Below are 13,530 nucleotides of genomic sequence, written 5' to 3' on the forward strand. Positions count from 1 at the left end.
CTGTTGTCTCTCTCTCTCTCTCTCTGTCTCTCTCTCTCTCTGTCTGTCTCTCTCTCTCTGTCTGTCTGTCTCTCTCTGTCTCTCTCTCTCTCTCTCTGTCTCTCTGTGAAAATATGTAGTGATTTCTAGTTGCCCTAGATGTACTGTCAGACAGGTAGTGATGTCATGAATCCTTTGGACTGCAGGGTTTGGAGTCGGTTGTCTTCCAGCGGGTCAAATCTTATTTATCCCAAGGCGTTCCCAAACCAGCTAGGAAATATAATCTGTCCGAGGTCCTTCTAGTTGGATGTGTCTGGCAGACCTCCCTAGGGAAATGACCAGCGGGCATCCTCACGAGGTGCCCGAACCACCTCAAACAGCTCCTTTCAATGTGAAGAAGTAGCAGCTCTACTCCAAGTCCATCCCAGATAATCAAGCTTCTCATGCTGTCCAGGAGTGTAAGCCGAGATCACACAAGTGGCAGAGGAATCTCATTTCTGCCACTTGTGTCCACAATCTAATTCTTTCAGTCATTACCCAAAGCTCATGACCATAGTTGTGGACAGGAACTTAAATCGACTGGTAAATTGTGACTCTTGCCTTCTGGCTCATATTCTTCTTTACCACAATGGACTGGTACAGCATCTAAAATTTCAGACATCGTCACAATCATGCTCCAACTGACCCGAGATACTTAAACTCCTCCACTTGGGTCAGTACTCAACCCCTGACCCAGAGGTGACAATCCACCCGTTTTCTGACAGAGGACCATGGTGTTGTTGATTCTAATCCTAGTCAATTTACACTCGGCCTCAAACCTGCTCAATATGCACATCAGGGATCACTGACTGATGAAGTCAACAGAGCCACATCATCTGCAAATATATATTTATACAGATAAACGAAAGAGCATATTATAACACATTATTATTGTGTTTTTGTTGTTTTAATGGTGTGTGGGTGGATTTTGGAAAGCTCTGAAGGATTTTCTCTGCTGTGCCAGGGTTTGGGTTTTGAGGCTTGTTAAGGTGAGTTTATGTTTCAAACAGACAATCTCCTGACTTACTTTGATTTATTTTTCCATTAATCCACTCAGAGCTGTGCCGCAGTCGTTTTGTCCTGGTTCCACTAAGCTCCACCCTCTGTCGTCCATGCTGCAGTCTGTGTTGGTGTGTCTCTGTGTTCCTTAACTGAAGCGTGTCAGATGTGTTGGTGTGTCCGCTGAGACCTGTGGAGCGTTTTCGAGACCTCCGTCCAGATGAGATGACTGATTTATTCTGCACCACTCAGAAGGTGGCCAACATGGTGGAGAAAGTCTTCAATGCCTCCTCCCTCACCATCGCCATACAGGTATGACCACCTCAGTCACCATGTGGGAGGAGCCTCGCTAGACATAATGACAGCACAGAATCCTGTCTGATGGAAGAGACAAAATAAGAAAAAAAAAACAGCTGCCGTTGGTGGTGACATTTTTTCAAGGATTTGGACAATCAGCAGAAAAATGAGTCCATCTCCAGTTAAGTTCATAAGTATTTGGACAGTGACCCCCCCGATCTCTCACACTCTCTCTCTCTCTCATAATTTTGCCTCATTTTTCATCTGTATACAACCACAATGAATTTCAGTGGTCAAGAGGCTGTTGTGTAAACTTCACATTTATTTCATGGTTTTAACATAAGAACTGCATCGTTCTCTTTCTGTGGCCACAGTACTGTATTTTCCAGAGTATGTTACCCCTGTCAACAACCAGAATACAATGATTTTCAAATCCTCTTCAACCTATATTCAATTGAATACACCAGAAAGACAAGATATTTAATGTTCAAACTGATAAACCTTCTTGTTTTTGTGCAAATATTTACTCATTTTGAAATGGATGCCTGCAACACATTTCAAAAAGCTGGGACAGTGGTATGTTTACCACTGTGTTACATCACCTTTCCTTCTAACAACACTCAATAAGTGTTTGGGAACTGAGGACACTAATTATTGAAGCTTTGTAGGTGGAATTGGGATCTATTGTCATATTTTGCGCTTCATAATGCAACACATATTTTCAATGGGCAACAGGTCTGGACTGCAGGCAGGCCAGTCTAGTACCCGCACTCTTTTACTATGAAGCCACGCCATTGTAACACGTGCAGAATGTGCTTTGGCATTGTCTTGCTGAAATAAGCAGGGACGTCCCTGAAAAAGACGTTGACTGGATGGCAGCATGTGTTGCTCCAAAACCTGGATGTACCTTTCAGCATTAATGGTGCCATCACAGATGTGTAAGTTGTCCATGCCATGGGCACTAACACACCCCCATACCATCACAGATGATGGCTTTTGAACTTTGCGCGGTAACAAACTGCATCGTCTGTTTCCTCTTTTGTCCGGAGGACATGACGTCCATGATTTCAAAAACAATTTGAAATGTGGACTCATCAGACCACAGCACACTTTTCCACTTTGTGTCTGTCCATTTCAAATGAGCTTGGTCCCAAAGAAGGCGGTGGTGTTTCTGGATGTTGTTGATGTTTGGCTTTCACTTTGCATGGTAGAGTTTAACTTGCACTTGTAGATGTAGTGACGAACTGTGTTAACTGACAATGGTTTTCTGAAGTGTTCCTGAGCCCACACAGTAACATCCTTTACACAATGATGTCGGTTTTTAATGCAGTGCTGCCTGAGGGATCAAAGGTCACGGGCATTCAGTGTTGGTTTTCAGCCGTGCCGCTTATGTGTAGAAAGTTCTCCAGATCTCCAGAAGTGGTGATCTTCACCCCATCTTTGCTTGTGAATGGCTGAGCCTTTTGGGGATTCTCCTTTTATACCCAGTCATGGCACTCACCTGTTTCCAATTAGGTGTTCCTTGAGCATTCATAAACTTTCCCAGTCTTTTGTTGCCCCGCCCCAACTTTCTTGAAATGTGTTGCAGACATCCATTTCAAAATGAGAAAATATCTGCACAAAAACAATAAAGTCTATCAATTTGTACATTAAATGCGTTGTCTTTGTGGTATATTCAGTTGAATATAGGTTGAAAAGGATTTGCAAATCATTGTATTCTGTTTTTATTTAATGGACTGCATTTATATGCGTAACACTATTCCATCTGCATCAGACACTCAAAGCGCTTTACAAATAATGCCTCACATTCACCCCGATGTCAGGGTGCTGCCATACAAGGCGCTCACTACTCACTATATTTTTTAATTTACATTTTACACAACGTCCCAGCTTCATTGGAACTGGATTTGTAAGTTTCTTCAGAGTATAAGATGTGGAGGACCTCCCAAACTAGTAAGAAAAAATCCAACTTATACACTGGATCTCACAGTAACTTTACAAACTAAATATATAGATTATTTTACTACAAATCATCACTTTTTCATCACCAGTGTTCTTTTGACAAATCAAGTGATGATACATGAGTAGTTTTTGGCTGTAAATTACATCACTCATTACGAATGATTGTACGGTTCTTAAACATTGAGTGAGTGTGAAAGAAGAAGACTCATGAGGGAAGCCACCAAGACACCCAGTCAATGCTGAAGGAGTTACCAGCTTCTGTGGCTGTGATTGGAGAGACGGTGGTCAGCGTACCTTTTGCCTGTCATAGTGGAGTGCAACAGAGAAAGTTTTGAAAACTGATCAGATCTTGGCTGGAGTCTTCCGGCAAAGTACAGCTGTAATTTCAGCTCTTTTTTTTTTTTTCTTTAAGAAAATCCTCAGTGGGTTTGCAGCACCAGAAACGACAGTGGGTCCTCTGTGACTTGAGGTGTTGTCATTGAAAGGGCTCAGTTATGGTACAAATACAAACATTATTTTGCTTCCACATCAGACAGGCAGTGGGCCTGAAGAACAATCACACCGTGTACGTCATCTCAAATAAAGGTGATGGTTTGATAGACATCAAAATGCTGCAGTCCTGCAGGTGCACAGATGGAGACGCCTCACTGAGCTGATATCAAGAAAACCTCTGACTGCATTAAGAAGCAGGTGATTTTGACTCAAACGTCCTGATGCCAACCATCTCAACTGTTACAGATTCGACTTGATTTTAGTGCTCACTAAGCTTTCGCTGGCTCAGCAGCGGCATGCTGCTATTTTCAGCATTCATCACGTTTACTGTGGTGTGATGGAAGTTAAGTACAGAGCTGACACCCCAACAGAAGGGCCTGTTCTGCCAAACGGCTGATATATATGCTAATATCTAACCAGAGCTGCGCTCGTCTGAAGCTCTGTAACCAAAAATTGTTTCACAGGTTAGAAGGAGAGAGAGAGAAATAATCTTGATCTGGATATTGTTTTCTTTGACTTGGGAGGTGATGAGAAGTGACAATAGGAGATTAGTTGTGACAGGTGCTAGCTTCCAGCGACCACATTAAAGGAGAACCATCTCCAGGAGGAGCGTCTTATCTGCAGCATACTGTGACAGAAATCACACAAACCAACCGATAAAACACAGACACAACAACAATCGAGCTCCTCACTGTTCTTTGTTCAGTCTTTGGCACAAAACACATTTCAGTCAACACCTTTTGCCAACAAATAAAGTGTCAATGAAATCACAGCTAATATGATAAAAATATGTGAGAAAAAAACAAAAAACAGTGCTGTCACGAAGTGAAGCGGTGCTTTCAGTCAGGAGACAGAGAGCATCGAAAGATCTCAGGCCTTGTTCAGACTGCCATTAAAAATCCAGTTTATCTGCTTATCTAATTTGAATCTAATTTCATGTGGCAAGTCTAAGCACTTGATTTGCATGATATCTGTTTTTTCCAAATGACCTTCAACCCTCATTTGTAAATAGTTTTAAATGTGATTCAAATTGCATTTTTACAAATCCATTTTGATCTGAATCCTCACCCACGGAGCCGGAGGGTGCGCTGCGCTCCGAGATGCCGTCGTCAGCCTGTTTCGAGCTGAAAACTTCCAAATTTAAGCCTCTGTTGACCCAGGACGTCGTGAGAGAACAGAGAAGTTTCAGAAGAGGTCGGGATCAGCAGTTTATCCGGACATTCCACTGTTAAAGGAGATTTTGTAATGAAAGACGTGCGGATGGATTTGCGCGTCAGCAGGCAGCCGCTCATGGCCCGGCGCCACAGAGAAACACCTCAGTGTTGATAACCGTTCATAAAATTCAGGCGGCTTTCGATGGTTTTCAGTCGAGTGAGTATCCGAGAAACTGTTTAACAGCTGGGCATGTTCAAACCTGTCCCGTAACGCTTCCAACGGAGGTGTTTCTCTGTGGCGCCGGGCCATGAGCTGCTGCCTGCCGGCGCGCCCTCCGGCTCCGTGGGTTGTCCTTAAAGCGACAGTAACACTCCATAATCTCTCATCAGCCCTTAAAATTTTCACCGAAAACCAGCTGAATTTCTCGAATGGTGTCCACTCGGATGTGCCTTACAGTTTCTGAAAAAATTTTGATCAAGCAAAGCGGCAGTCTCTGAGCCATTCCTAAACAATGAAAAAATAGACGGGAGGGGTGGACCACTCCTCACTCAAAGCCTGCCCACAGGCGAATGACGCAACCGACAGGCGTGAAAAAACTCTTGCATGCCCACGTTCAAGCTTGTCTGATGTAATCGCACGTGATTCAAATCCATATAGTTTTTGAAAAAAATAATAAGGTCGAATACTTTTCTAATAGACCTCGTATTGTGTGTGCAAGAGACCAAGTGGAAGGGAAGTAAGAACAGGAGCATAGGCGGTGGGTTCAAGTTGTTGTATCATGGTGAGGATAGGAAAAGAAATGGTGTTGGGTCATTTTAAAAGAAGAGTATGTTCAGGGTGTGTTGGAGGTTAAATGAGTATCTGACAGGGTGATGAGTGTGAAGTTGTAAACTGAAGGAGTGATAATGAATATCATCAGTGCATATGCCACATGGGTAGGTTGTGAGATGAGGGAGAAAAAAAATTTCTGGAGTGAGTTAGATGAGGTGGTGGAGAGTGAACCCAAGCATGCAAGAGTGGTGATTGGAGTGAACTTCAAAGGGCATGTTGGTGAAGGGAGCAGAGGTGATGAGTAATGAATGGGTAGATGTGGTATCAAGGACAGGGATGTGGAAGGACAGATGGTAGCTGATTTTGCAAAAAGGATGGAAATGGCTGTGGTGAACATGTACTTTAAGAAAAGGGAGGAGCACAGGGTAACATATAAGAGTGGAGGAAGGTGCACACAGGTGGACTACATTATGTGTAGGAGATGCAACCTAAAAGAAATTGGAGTCTGTAAGGTGGTGGCAGGAGAGAGTGTAGCTAGACAGCACAGGATGGTGGTTTGCAGGATGACTTTAGAGGTGAAGAAGAAGCAGGTCAGAGCTCAACAAATGATCAGATGGAAGTTGAAGGAGGAAGACTGTTGTGTGAAATTCATGAGCAGGTGCGAGAGGCACTGGATGGATGAGAAGCAAATTTGGACAACTGGAAAAGTACTGTAGATGTGAAGGTACTGGGTGTGACATTTGAACAGTGGAAAGAAGACAAGGACACTTGGTGGTGGAATGAAGATGTCCAGCAAAGCAAAAGGAGAAAGAGGTTGATGAAAAAGTTTTGAGATAGTCAGAGAGACAAAGAAAGTAGACAGGAGCACAAGGAAATGTGGTTTAAGGTAAATAGAGAAATGGCAGTGGCTAAGGGCCCCTTCACACATAATGCAAGTTTGATCGAATTGCGCATAAAGTGCGCATGAAGCAGGAATCGTATGCAAAACGGTAAAATCATACCTGCCTCTAATGCCTCATACACCCATTGCTACAACTATTTGTGCACGCCAGTGGCTGAAAGAGAGAGTGTGCCCTGTGAGAGCCCATCGAACCCTCTTGCGGCAGTTGTCGGCCAAATTCCAGCTGATACACACAAACATCTAACAGCATTCGCTTGGCATTTAGAAAATGTGTGGCCATTCGCACTATCATCACAAAAACAGTCAGCAGACAATCATTGTCAAGGTTGATGTGAAATTTGTCATTGCCTCTCATCTGATCACAGAGTGACACCCCTTGGTTTGTGTGCTGAACGGATGGGGCATGGTAACTGTTGACAAGCCTGGTCCTGGACATCAGAGCTGCAGAACACACATCGTGTTTGGACGGACAAGCACGTGTGTGTGCTTGCTGTCCTCACATCAAAATACATAAAAACATATATCGCTTTTGCGATGGGCTGGAGAGCATGCACATTGACAGGCTGCTCCAGCTGGACTAGACCATCATTTCATGTGGGCATGCAGCAGGTGATCTGAACATCATGTCTGTCTGACATGACAGTGAGCAGCACACTGCACGACCATATGACAGGCCAACAGTACAACAAATATGAGCTGGGACTTCCTCCTCTCTCCTCTTCTCTGTATTTCTCTTATCTCTGCTCCAACCTTCAAAGTCCGTAGTTCACCAGACTGTGAATTCTTCAAACTGTATTGGAATAACCATGGAATTGATCAGCTGGTCTCTGAATGACATTGACACCATTTATTCAACAAGGAAATCAGGGCTGGGGGACCCTGTGTGCCCAAATGGACCCCCCCCCCGCTAGGCTATGTTCTCGATGCCTGTGATAAGTGGCGTGTCAGGTGCTTGACTCCACTCTCTGTGGAGGACGTCAAAGATTTATTTTTATTTGGTTTTATAGTAGGAGGGCTGGTGCTTATTGGTTTATGTACTGCCCTGACCGACCGGAGAATTGGCAAGATAGCTGCTACCAGAACCATGAGCCCTCACTTGTCTGTCATAATTAATGAGGTGGGCAAAGCGGGACAGTCTCAGACTGCGTTAACCCTTGACCTCAGATGGAAGTTGGAAAACATCTTGGAGCAACTTTCCCCCTTGCAAAAGAAGATATCAGAGACCAGGGAATACTCATGAATTGGATTTGGTTGGTCAGAGGAGCCGTAAATGGAATTTCTGTGTTTCTCTGCTTAACCCTTAACATGGCAGGTTTATCAGCCACTGAAGGTCAAAATCCCTTGTTTGTTTTCCATCCATCCATCCATTTTCTTTTGCTTTATCTGGAGTTGGGTCGTGGGGATAGCAGCTCAAGCAAAGCTGCCCAGACCTCCTGATACACACACACCTCCCCCAGCTCCTCCGGGGGAACCCCAAGGTGTTCCCAAGCCAGCCGAGAGACATAGTCCCTCCAGCATGTCCTGGGTCTTCCCCGGGGCTTCCTCCCGATGGGACGTGCCTGGAACACCTCTCCAGCAAGGCATCCATGGGGCATCCGGAAAACATGCCCGAGCCACCTCTGGCTCCTTTCGACGTGGAGGAGCAGCAGCTCGACTCCAAGCTCCTCCCGAGTGACCGAGCTCCTCACCCTATCTCTGAGGGAGCGCCCAGCCACCCTGCGGAGGAAACTCATTTCGGCCACTTGTACTCTCGATCTCGTTCTTTCAGTCATGAGCCAAATCTCATGACCACAGGTGAGGGTCAGAACGTAGATCAATCGGTAAATCGAGAGCTTTGCCCCCCTACTCAGCTCTCTCTTCACCATAACAGTCCGGTACAGCGACCGCATCACTGCAGACACTACACCGAGCCGTCTGTCAATCTCTCGCTCCATCCATCCCTCGCTCGTGAACAAGACCCCGAGATACTTAAACTCCTCCACTTGAGGCAAGCACACTCTACCGACCTGAAGAGGGCAAGGCACCATTTCCGGTTGAGAACCATGGCCTTGGATTTGGAGGTTCTGATTTTCATCCCGGACGCGTCACACTTGGCTGCAAACTGCCCCAGTGCATGCTGAAGGTCCTGATTTGACGAAGCCAACAGAACCACATCGTCCGCAAACAGCAGAGACGAGATTCTGTGGTTCCTAAACCAGAACCCCTCTACACCCTGGCTGCGCCTCAAAATTCTGTCTATAAAGATAATGAACAGAACCGGTGACAAAGGGCAGCCCTGATGGAGGCCAACGTGCACTGGAAACAGGTTTGACTTACTACCGGCAATGAGAACCAAGCTCCTGCTGCGGTCGTACAGGGACCGGATAGCCCTTAGCAAAGGACCCAGACCCTGTACTCCCGGAGCACCCCCCACAGGGTGCCCCGAGGGACACAGTCAAATGCCTTCTACAGATCGACAAAGCACATGTGGACTGGTTGGGCGAACTCCCATGAACCCTCGAGCAGCTGATGGAGTGTGTAGAGCTGGTCCAGTGTGCCGTGACCAGGATGAAAACCACACCGCTCCTCCTGAATCCGAGGTGCGACTATGTAACAAATTTTTATTTTTGTTTTGTTCCTGGGTACACAGTGTGTTTTCCTAACCTGTTATGCCTTAAATAAATAGTAAATAGTTGTTATTCCACAGAAACTTTGCTTCTGTGATCAGGACAATGATATTTTGAAATTTGTCTGTTTTCAAGAATATTCTTGATTCGCCTTCACTACTACTGAGTAGTCTTCTAGAATATTCTTTAACTGGTAGAACTGTCCAGAATTTTCTAGAAGTTTCCAGAATTATCTAGAAATTTCAAGAAACTTTTAGAACTTTCTAGAACGTAAAAAAAAAATTAAATCAAAGTTTGTGCTGAATGTAGTCATTTTTCCATAGACTTTAGACATAAGCAGTTGAAATATAACACTTAGAAGCCAGGAACAAAAATTGTGTTACATAGTGCTATCGGTGAAATTCTCCTCGCTAGTACTCTGGAATAGACCTTACCAGGGAGGCTGAGGAGTGTGATCCCCCTGTAGTTGGAACACACCCTCTGGTCCCCCTCTTAAACAGAGGGACCACCACCCTGGTCTGCCAATCCAGAGGCACTGTCCCCGACCGCCACGCGATGTTGCACAGGCATGTCAACCAAGACAGTCCCATAATATCCAGAGACTTAAGGTACTCAGAACAGATTTCATCCACCCCAGGAGCCTTGCCACCGAGGAGCTTTCTAACCACCTCGGTGACTTCAGCCTGGGTGATGATGAGTCCGCCTCTGAGTCCCCAGTCTCTGCTTCCTCTTTGGAAGACATGAGGAAGCGATTGAGGAGATCCTCGAAGTATTCTTTCCACCGCCCGACAACATTCCCAGTCAGGGTCAACAGCTCCCCGCCTGCGCCGTAGACAGTGCTGGTGGAGAGTTGCTTCCGCTTCCTGAGGTGTCGGACGCTTTGCCAGAATTTATTCAAGGCCGACCGATAGTCCTCTTCCATGGCCTCTCTGAACTCCTCCCAGACCCGGGTTTTTGCCTCTGCGACCGCACGGGCTGCAGCACACTTGGCCTGCCGGTACCTGTCAGCTGCCTCTGGGGTCCCACTTACCAACAAAGTCAAGTAGGACTCCTTCTTCAGCTTGAAATATGCCACTTTCAGTCACGTTTCAGCAGAAATACACCATACCAAATGCTGTTAGGTCACTTATAAAAGCGTTTTTTTTTCTTCTTCTTTTTTAGAAAATACGTTTATCTCCTTTTTGATTTTAAGCATTTCACGCTCCTGTTATAAGACAGTGATTGTAGCGCAATGTTAAAGTTTCTGTCTGGTATTCAGAGTGTGCAGGTTCAAATGTGTGAGTGACATTTTTTTTTTTTTTAACCAAGGTTATTTAACCTCGGGGTTCTCTATTGCGTCCCTTTTATGTATTTATATATATATATATATATATATATATATATATATATATATATATATATATATATATATATATATATATATGCTCACCAGTGGGGAGAGGGTGTTGAGAAGGTAGAGGGAATACTTTGAGGAGCTGATGAATGTAGAAAATGAGAGAGAGAAAAGTCTGAATGATGTTGAGAGAGTAAATTTGGAAGTATAAGAGATTGGTAAGGATGAAGTGAGGGCAGATATGAAGAGGATCAAGAGTGGAAAGGCAGTTGGTCCAGGTAACATTCCAGTGGAGGCATGGAAATGCTTTGGAAAGATGGCAGTGGAGTTTCTAACCAGATTGTTTAATAAAAGGTTGGAAAGTGAGAGGACGCCTGAGGAGTGGAGACAAAGTGTGCTGGTTCCGATTTTTAAGAACAAGGGTGATGTGCAGATCTGCAGTAACAACAGAGGCATAAAGTGGATCAGCAACAGAATTAAGTTTTAGGAATGCGTAGTTGAAGCTAGCCTTAGAAAACAGGTGAAGACCTGTGAACAGCAATTTGGTTTAATTTTTAGAAAAAGCAGCACAGATGCAATGTTTGCTGTAAGAGGACTCATTGAAAAGTACAGAGGAGGCCAGAAAGAGTTACATTGTGTGTTTGTGGATTTAGAAAAATCCTATGACAGAGTGCCAAGAGAAGAGTTGTGGTATTGCATGAGGAAGTTTGAAGTGGCAGAGAAGCATGTGAGGGTAGTCCAGGACATGTAGCAGGTGGAGGTGGGATTACACCAAGGATCAGCTCTGAGCCCTTTCTTGTTTGCAATGGTCAGAATTGAATTGAATTGTCAGATTTATTTGTCATTGTCATTTCACGAGTGCAACACAGTGAAATTCTGTCCACATTCCTAATACCACAGGCAAGTCATCCACAATTATTACTTGTTTACCGTAATAATGGCACACATCAGAATTAAAGACAACACATATATATATTTGACATTGTTTATGTGCACTAATCTTTGAAACAGTCCATTATCCGAATTGAGGCAGTGTGAGTGTGGGGGGAGCCGCAGCAACATGGTCGTGCAGCCGCCAGCTTAGGGGGGATGGGGAGCTACCCCCCTCGCTGGAGTCCCAAGCTAATATGGTGATGGACAGGTTGACAGATGAGATCAGACAAGAGTCTCCATGGACTATGATGTTTGCAGATGACATTGTGATCTGTAGTGAGAGTAGATAGCAGCTGGAGTCTAGCCTGGAAATGTGGACATACGCTCTGGAGAGCCAGTGAATGAACGTCAGTAGCAGCAAGACTGAGTACATGTGTGTGAATGACAGGGAGTGCGGCGGAATAGTGCGGTTACAAGAAGTAGAAGTGGTGAAAGTAGATGAGTTTAAATTCTTTGGGTCATCTTTCCAAAGTAATGGAGAGTGTGGTAGAGGGGTGAAGAAGAGAGTGCAGGCAGGGTGGAGTGGGTGGAGAAAGGTGGCAGGAGTGATTTGTGACTGAAGAATATCAGCAAGAGTGAAGAGGAAATTTACAAGACAGTAATGAGACCAGCTATGTTGGACAGCTTAGAGATGGTGGCACTAACAAAAAGACAGGAGGGAGAGCTGGATGTCAACAATTGAATGTCACAGCAACTTCATTCAAGCACTTCCTGAAATGACAATGTTTCACCTCTTCATTCAGTCCCTGGGTCCCTCCTCTGCACATGCCCAAACAATTTCAATTTCGCCTCTCTGTTGTTGCCTCCAAACCAACCTTCCTGAGCTGTCCCTCTGATATGTTCATTCCTAATCCTGTACATTCTCATCACTCCAAAGCAAAATTGCAACATCTTCAGCTCTACCATCCCCAGTGGAATGTAAGTCCTCCTCAGAGAGTCACTGCCAGGTAGAGAGACACAGACCCATGTGAGCTGTGTAGAATTAAAGATATTCTACTCCAACTGCGAATGAATAAAGAGGTGACACAGTGTAATTTCAGGAAGTGGTTGAATGAAGTTACTGTGACATTCAGTTGTTTATACTACAAATATAACAAGAAACATGATAAAAACAGCATTATTGTGAACTGCAATGGGTCAGTCCTGAAAAGACACCTCCTCTATGCGTGACTTCATCATCTCATCATGGGTTGTTGGCATTGATCTACAACATAAACTGACCTTTTCATGCATGATTTGTCATACTTTCTGTGAGAATTATACTCCACCCGACAGATGAATGTTTGAGTAAGATTGAAGTCAAAAGGAAATGGGTTGGCACCTGCATTCCAAGGAGTATTTTGTTAATCTAACACAGTGCACCGTTAATTCAGATTTAATGGAATAAAATGTGGTTTCATTAATGTGGATGTCACATTAATGGCGTTCTTTGTTTTACCCACCAGGGTAAGAAAAGTCTCTTTTTTTCTGGAAGACAATGCAAAGTGACATCACTGTGGTTCTCTCTGTGGTAACTTAGTTTTTATAAAATGTTAATTTCAGTGAATGTAGAGCTCCTTTTTCAACATGAGCTGCTTTTTTTTGTCAGGGTTAGGGTTATGAACCACCCAGAAGGGTATTAAATACATTTTAGAGGCACTTGTTTGGTGGATGTTTGTCTGTTGTTATATATATATACAGTGTTGCCACAGTTACTTTGAAAAAGTAATCCAATTACTGATTACTGATTACTCCTTGAAAAAGTAACTTAGTTACTTTACTGATTACTCAATTGTAAAAGTAACTAAGTTAGATTACTAGTTACTTTTTTAGTTACTTTCCCCAGCTGCCGACAACAACCCACGTCAACATGACAATGATACTTGTTTTGCCAAAACTCACTTTATAGTCACCCTTTCTTGACTTCAATGAAAACAAATACTTGTTTTATAAAAAGTAAAATAAAGACCTCTTTTTTGACCTCATATTTAACTGTTGACAGCACTGTAACAGTAAAACTTGCAATTTCAAACCTACATTGTTTATAAATGTAACTATTAAATTCTAACATTTTTCTAACATTT

At 43.9% G+C, this 13,530-nt stretch overlaps 1 protein-coding gene across 2 annotated transcripts in view; it reads left to right on the plus strand.

Moving 5' to 3' along the window:
* Positions 1-13,530, plus strand: part of fhit (fragile histidine triad diadenosine triphosphatase) — a 1,159,287-nt gene that overhangs the window by 841,678 nt on the left and 304,079 nt on the right. For both annotated transcript variants that reach the window (XM_034167503.1, XM_034167502.1), the window contains exon 4: positions 1,184-1,329. In XM_034167503.1, coding sequence (XP_034023394.1) covers positions 1,184-1,329 — 146 coding nt within the window. The remainder of the gene's footprint in view (positions 1-1,183; positions 1,330-13,530) is intronic.

The sequence above is a fragment of the Thalassophryne amazonica genome, chromosome 3, assembly GCF_902500255.1.
Source record: "Thalassophryne amazonica chromosome 3, fThaAma1.1, whole genome shotgun sequence".
NCBI classification, from domain to species: Eukaryota; Metazoa; Chordata; class Actinopteri; order Batrachoidiformes; family Batrachoididae; genus Thalassophryne; species Thalassophryne amazonica.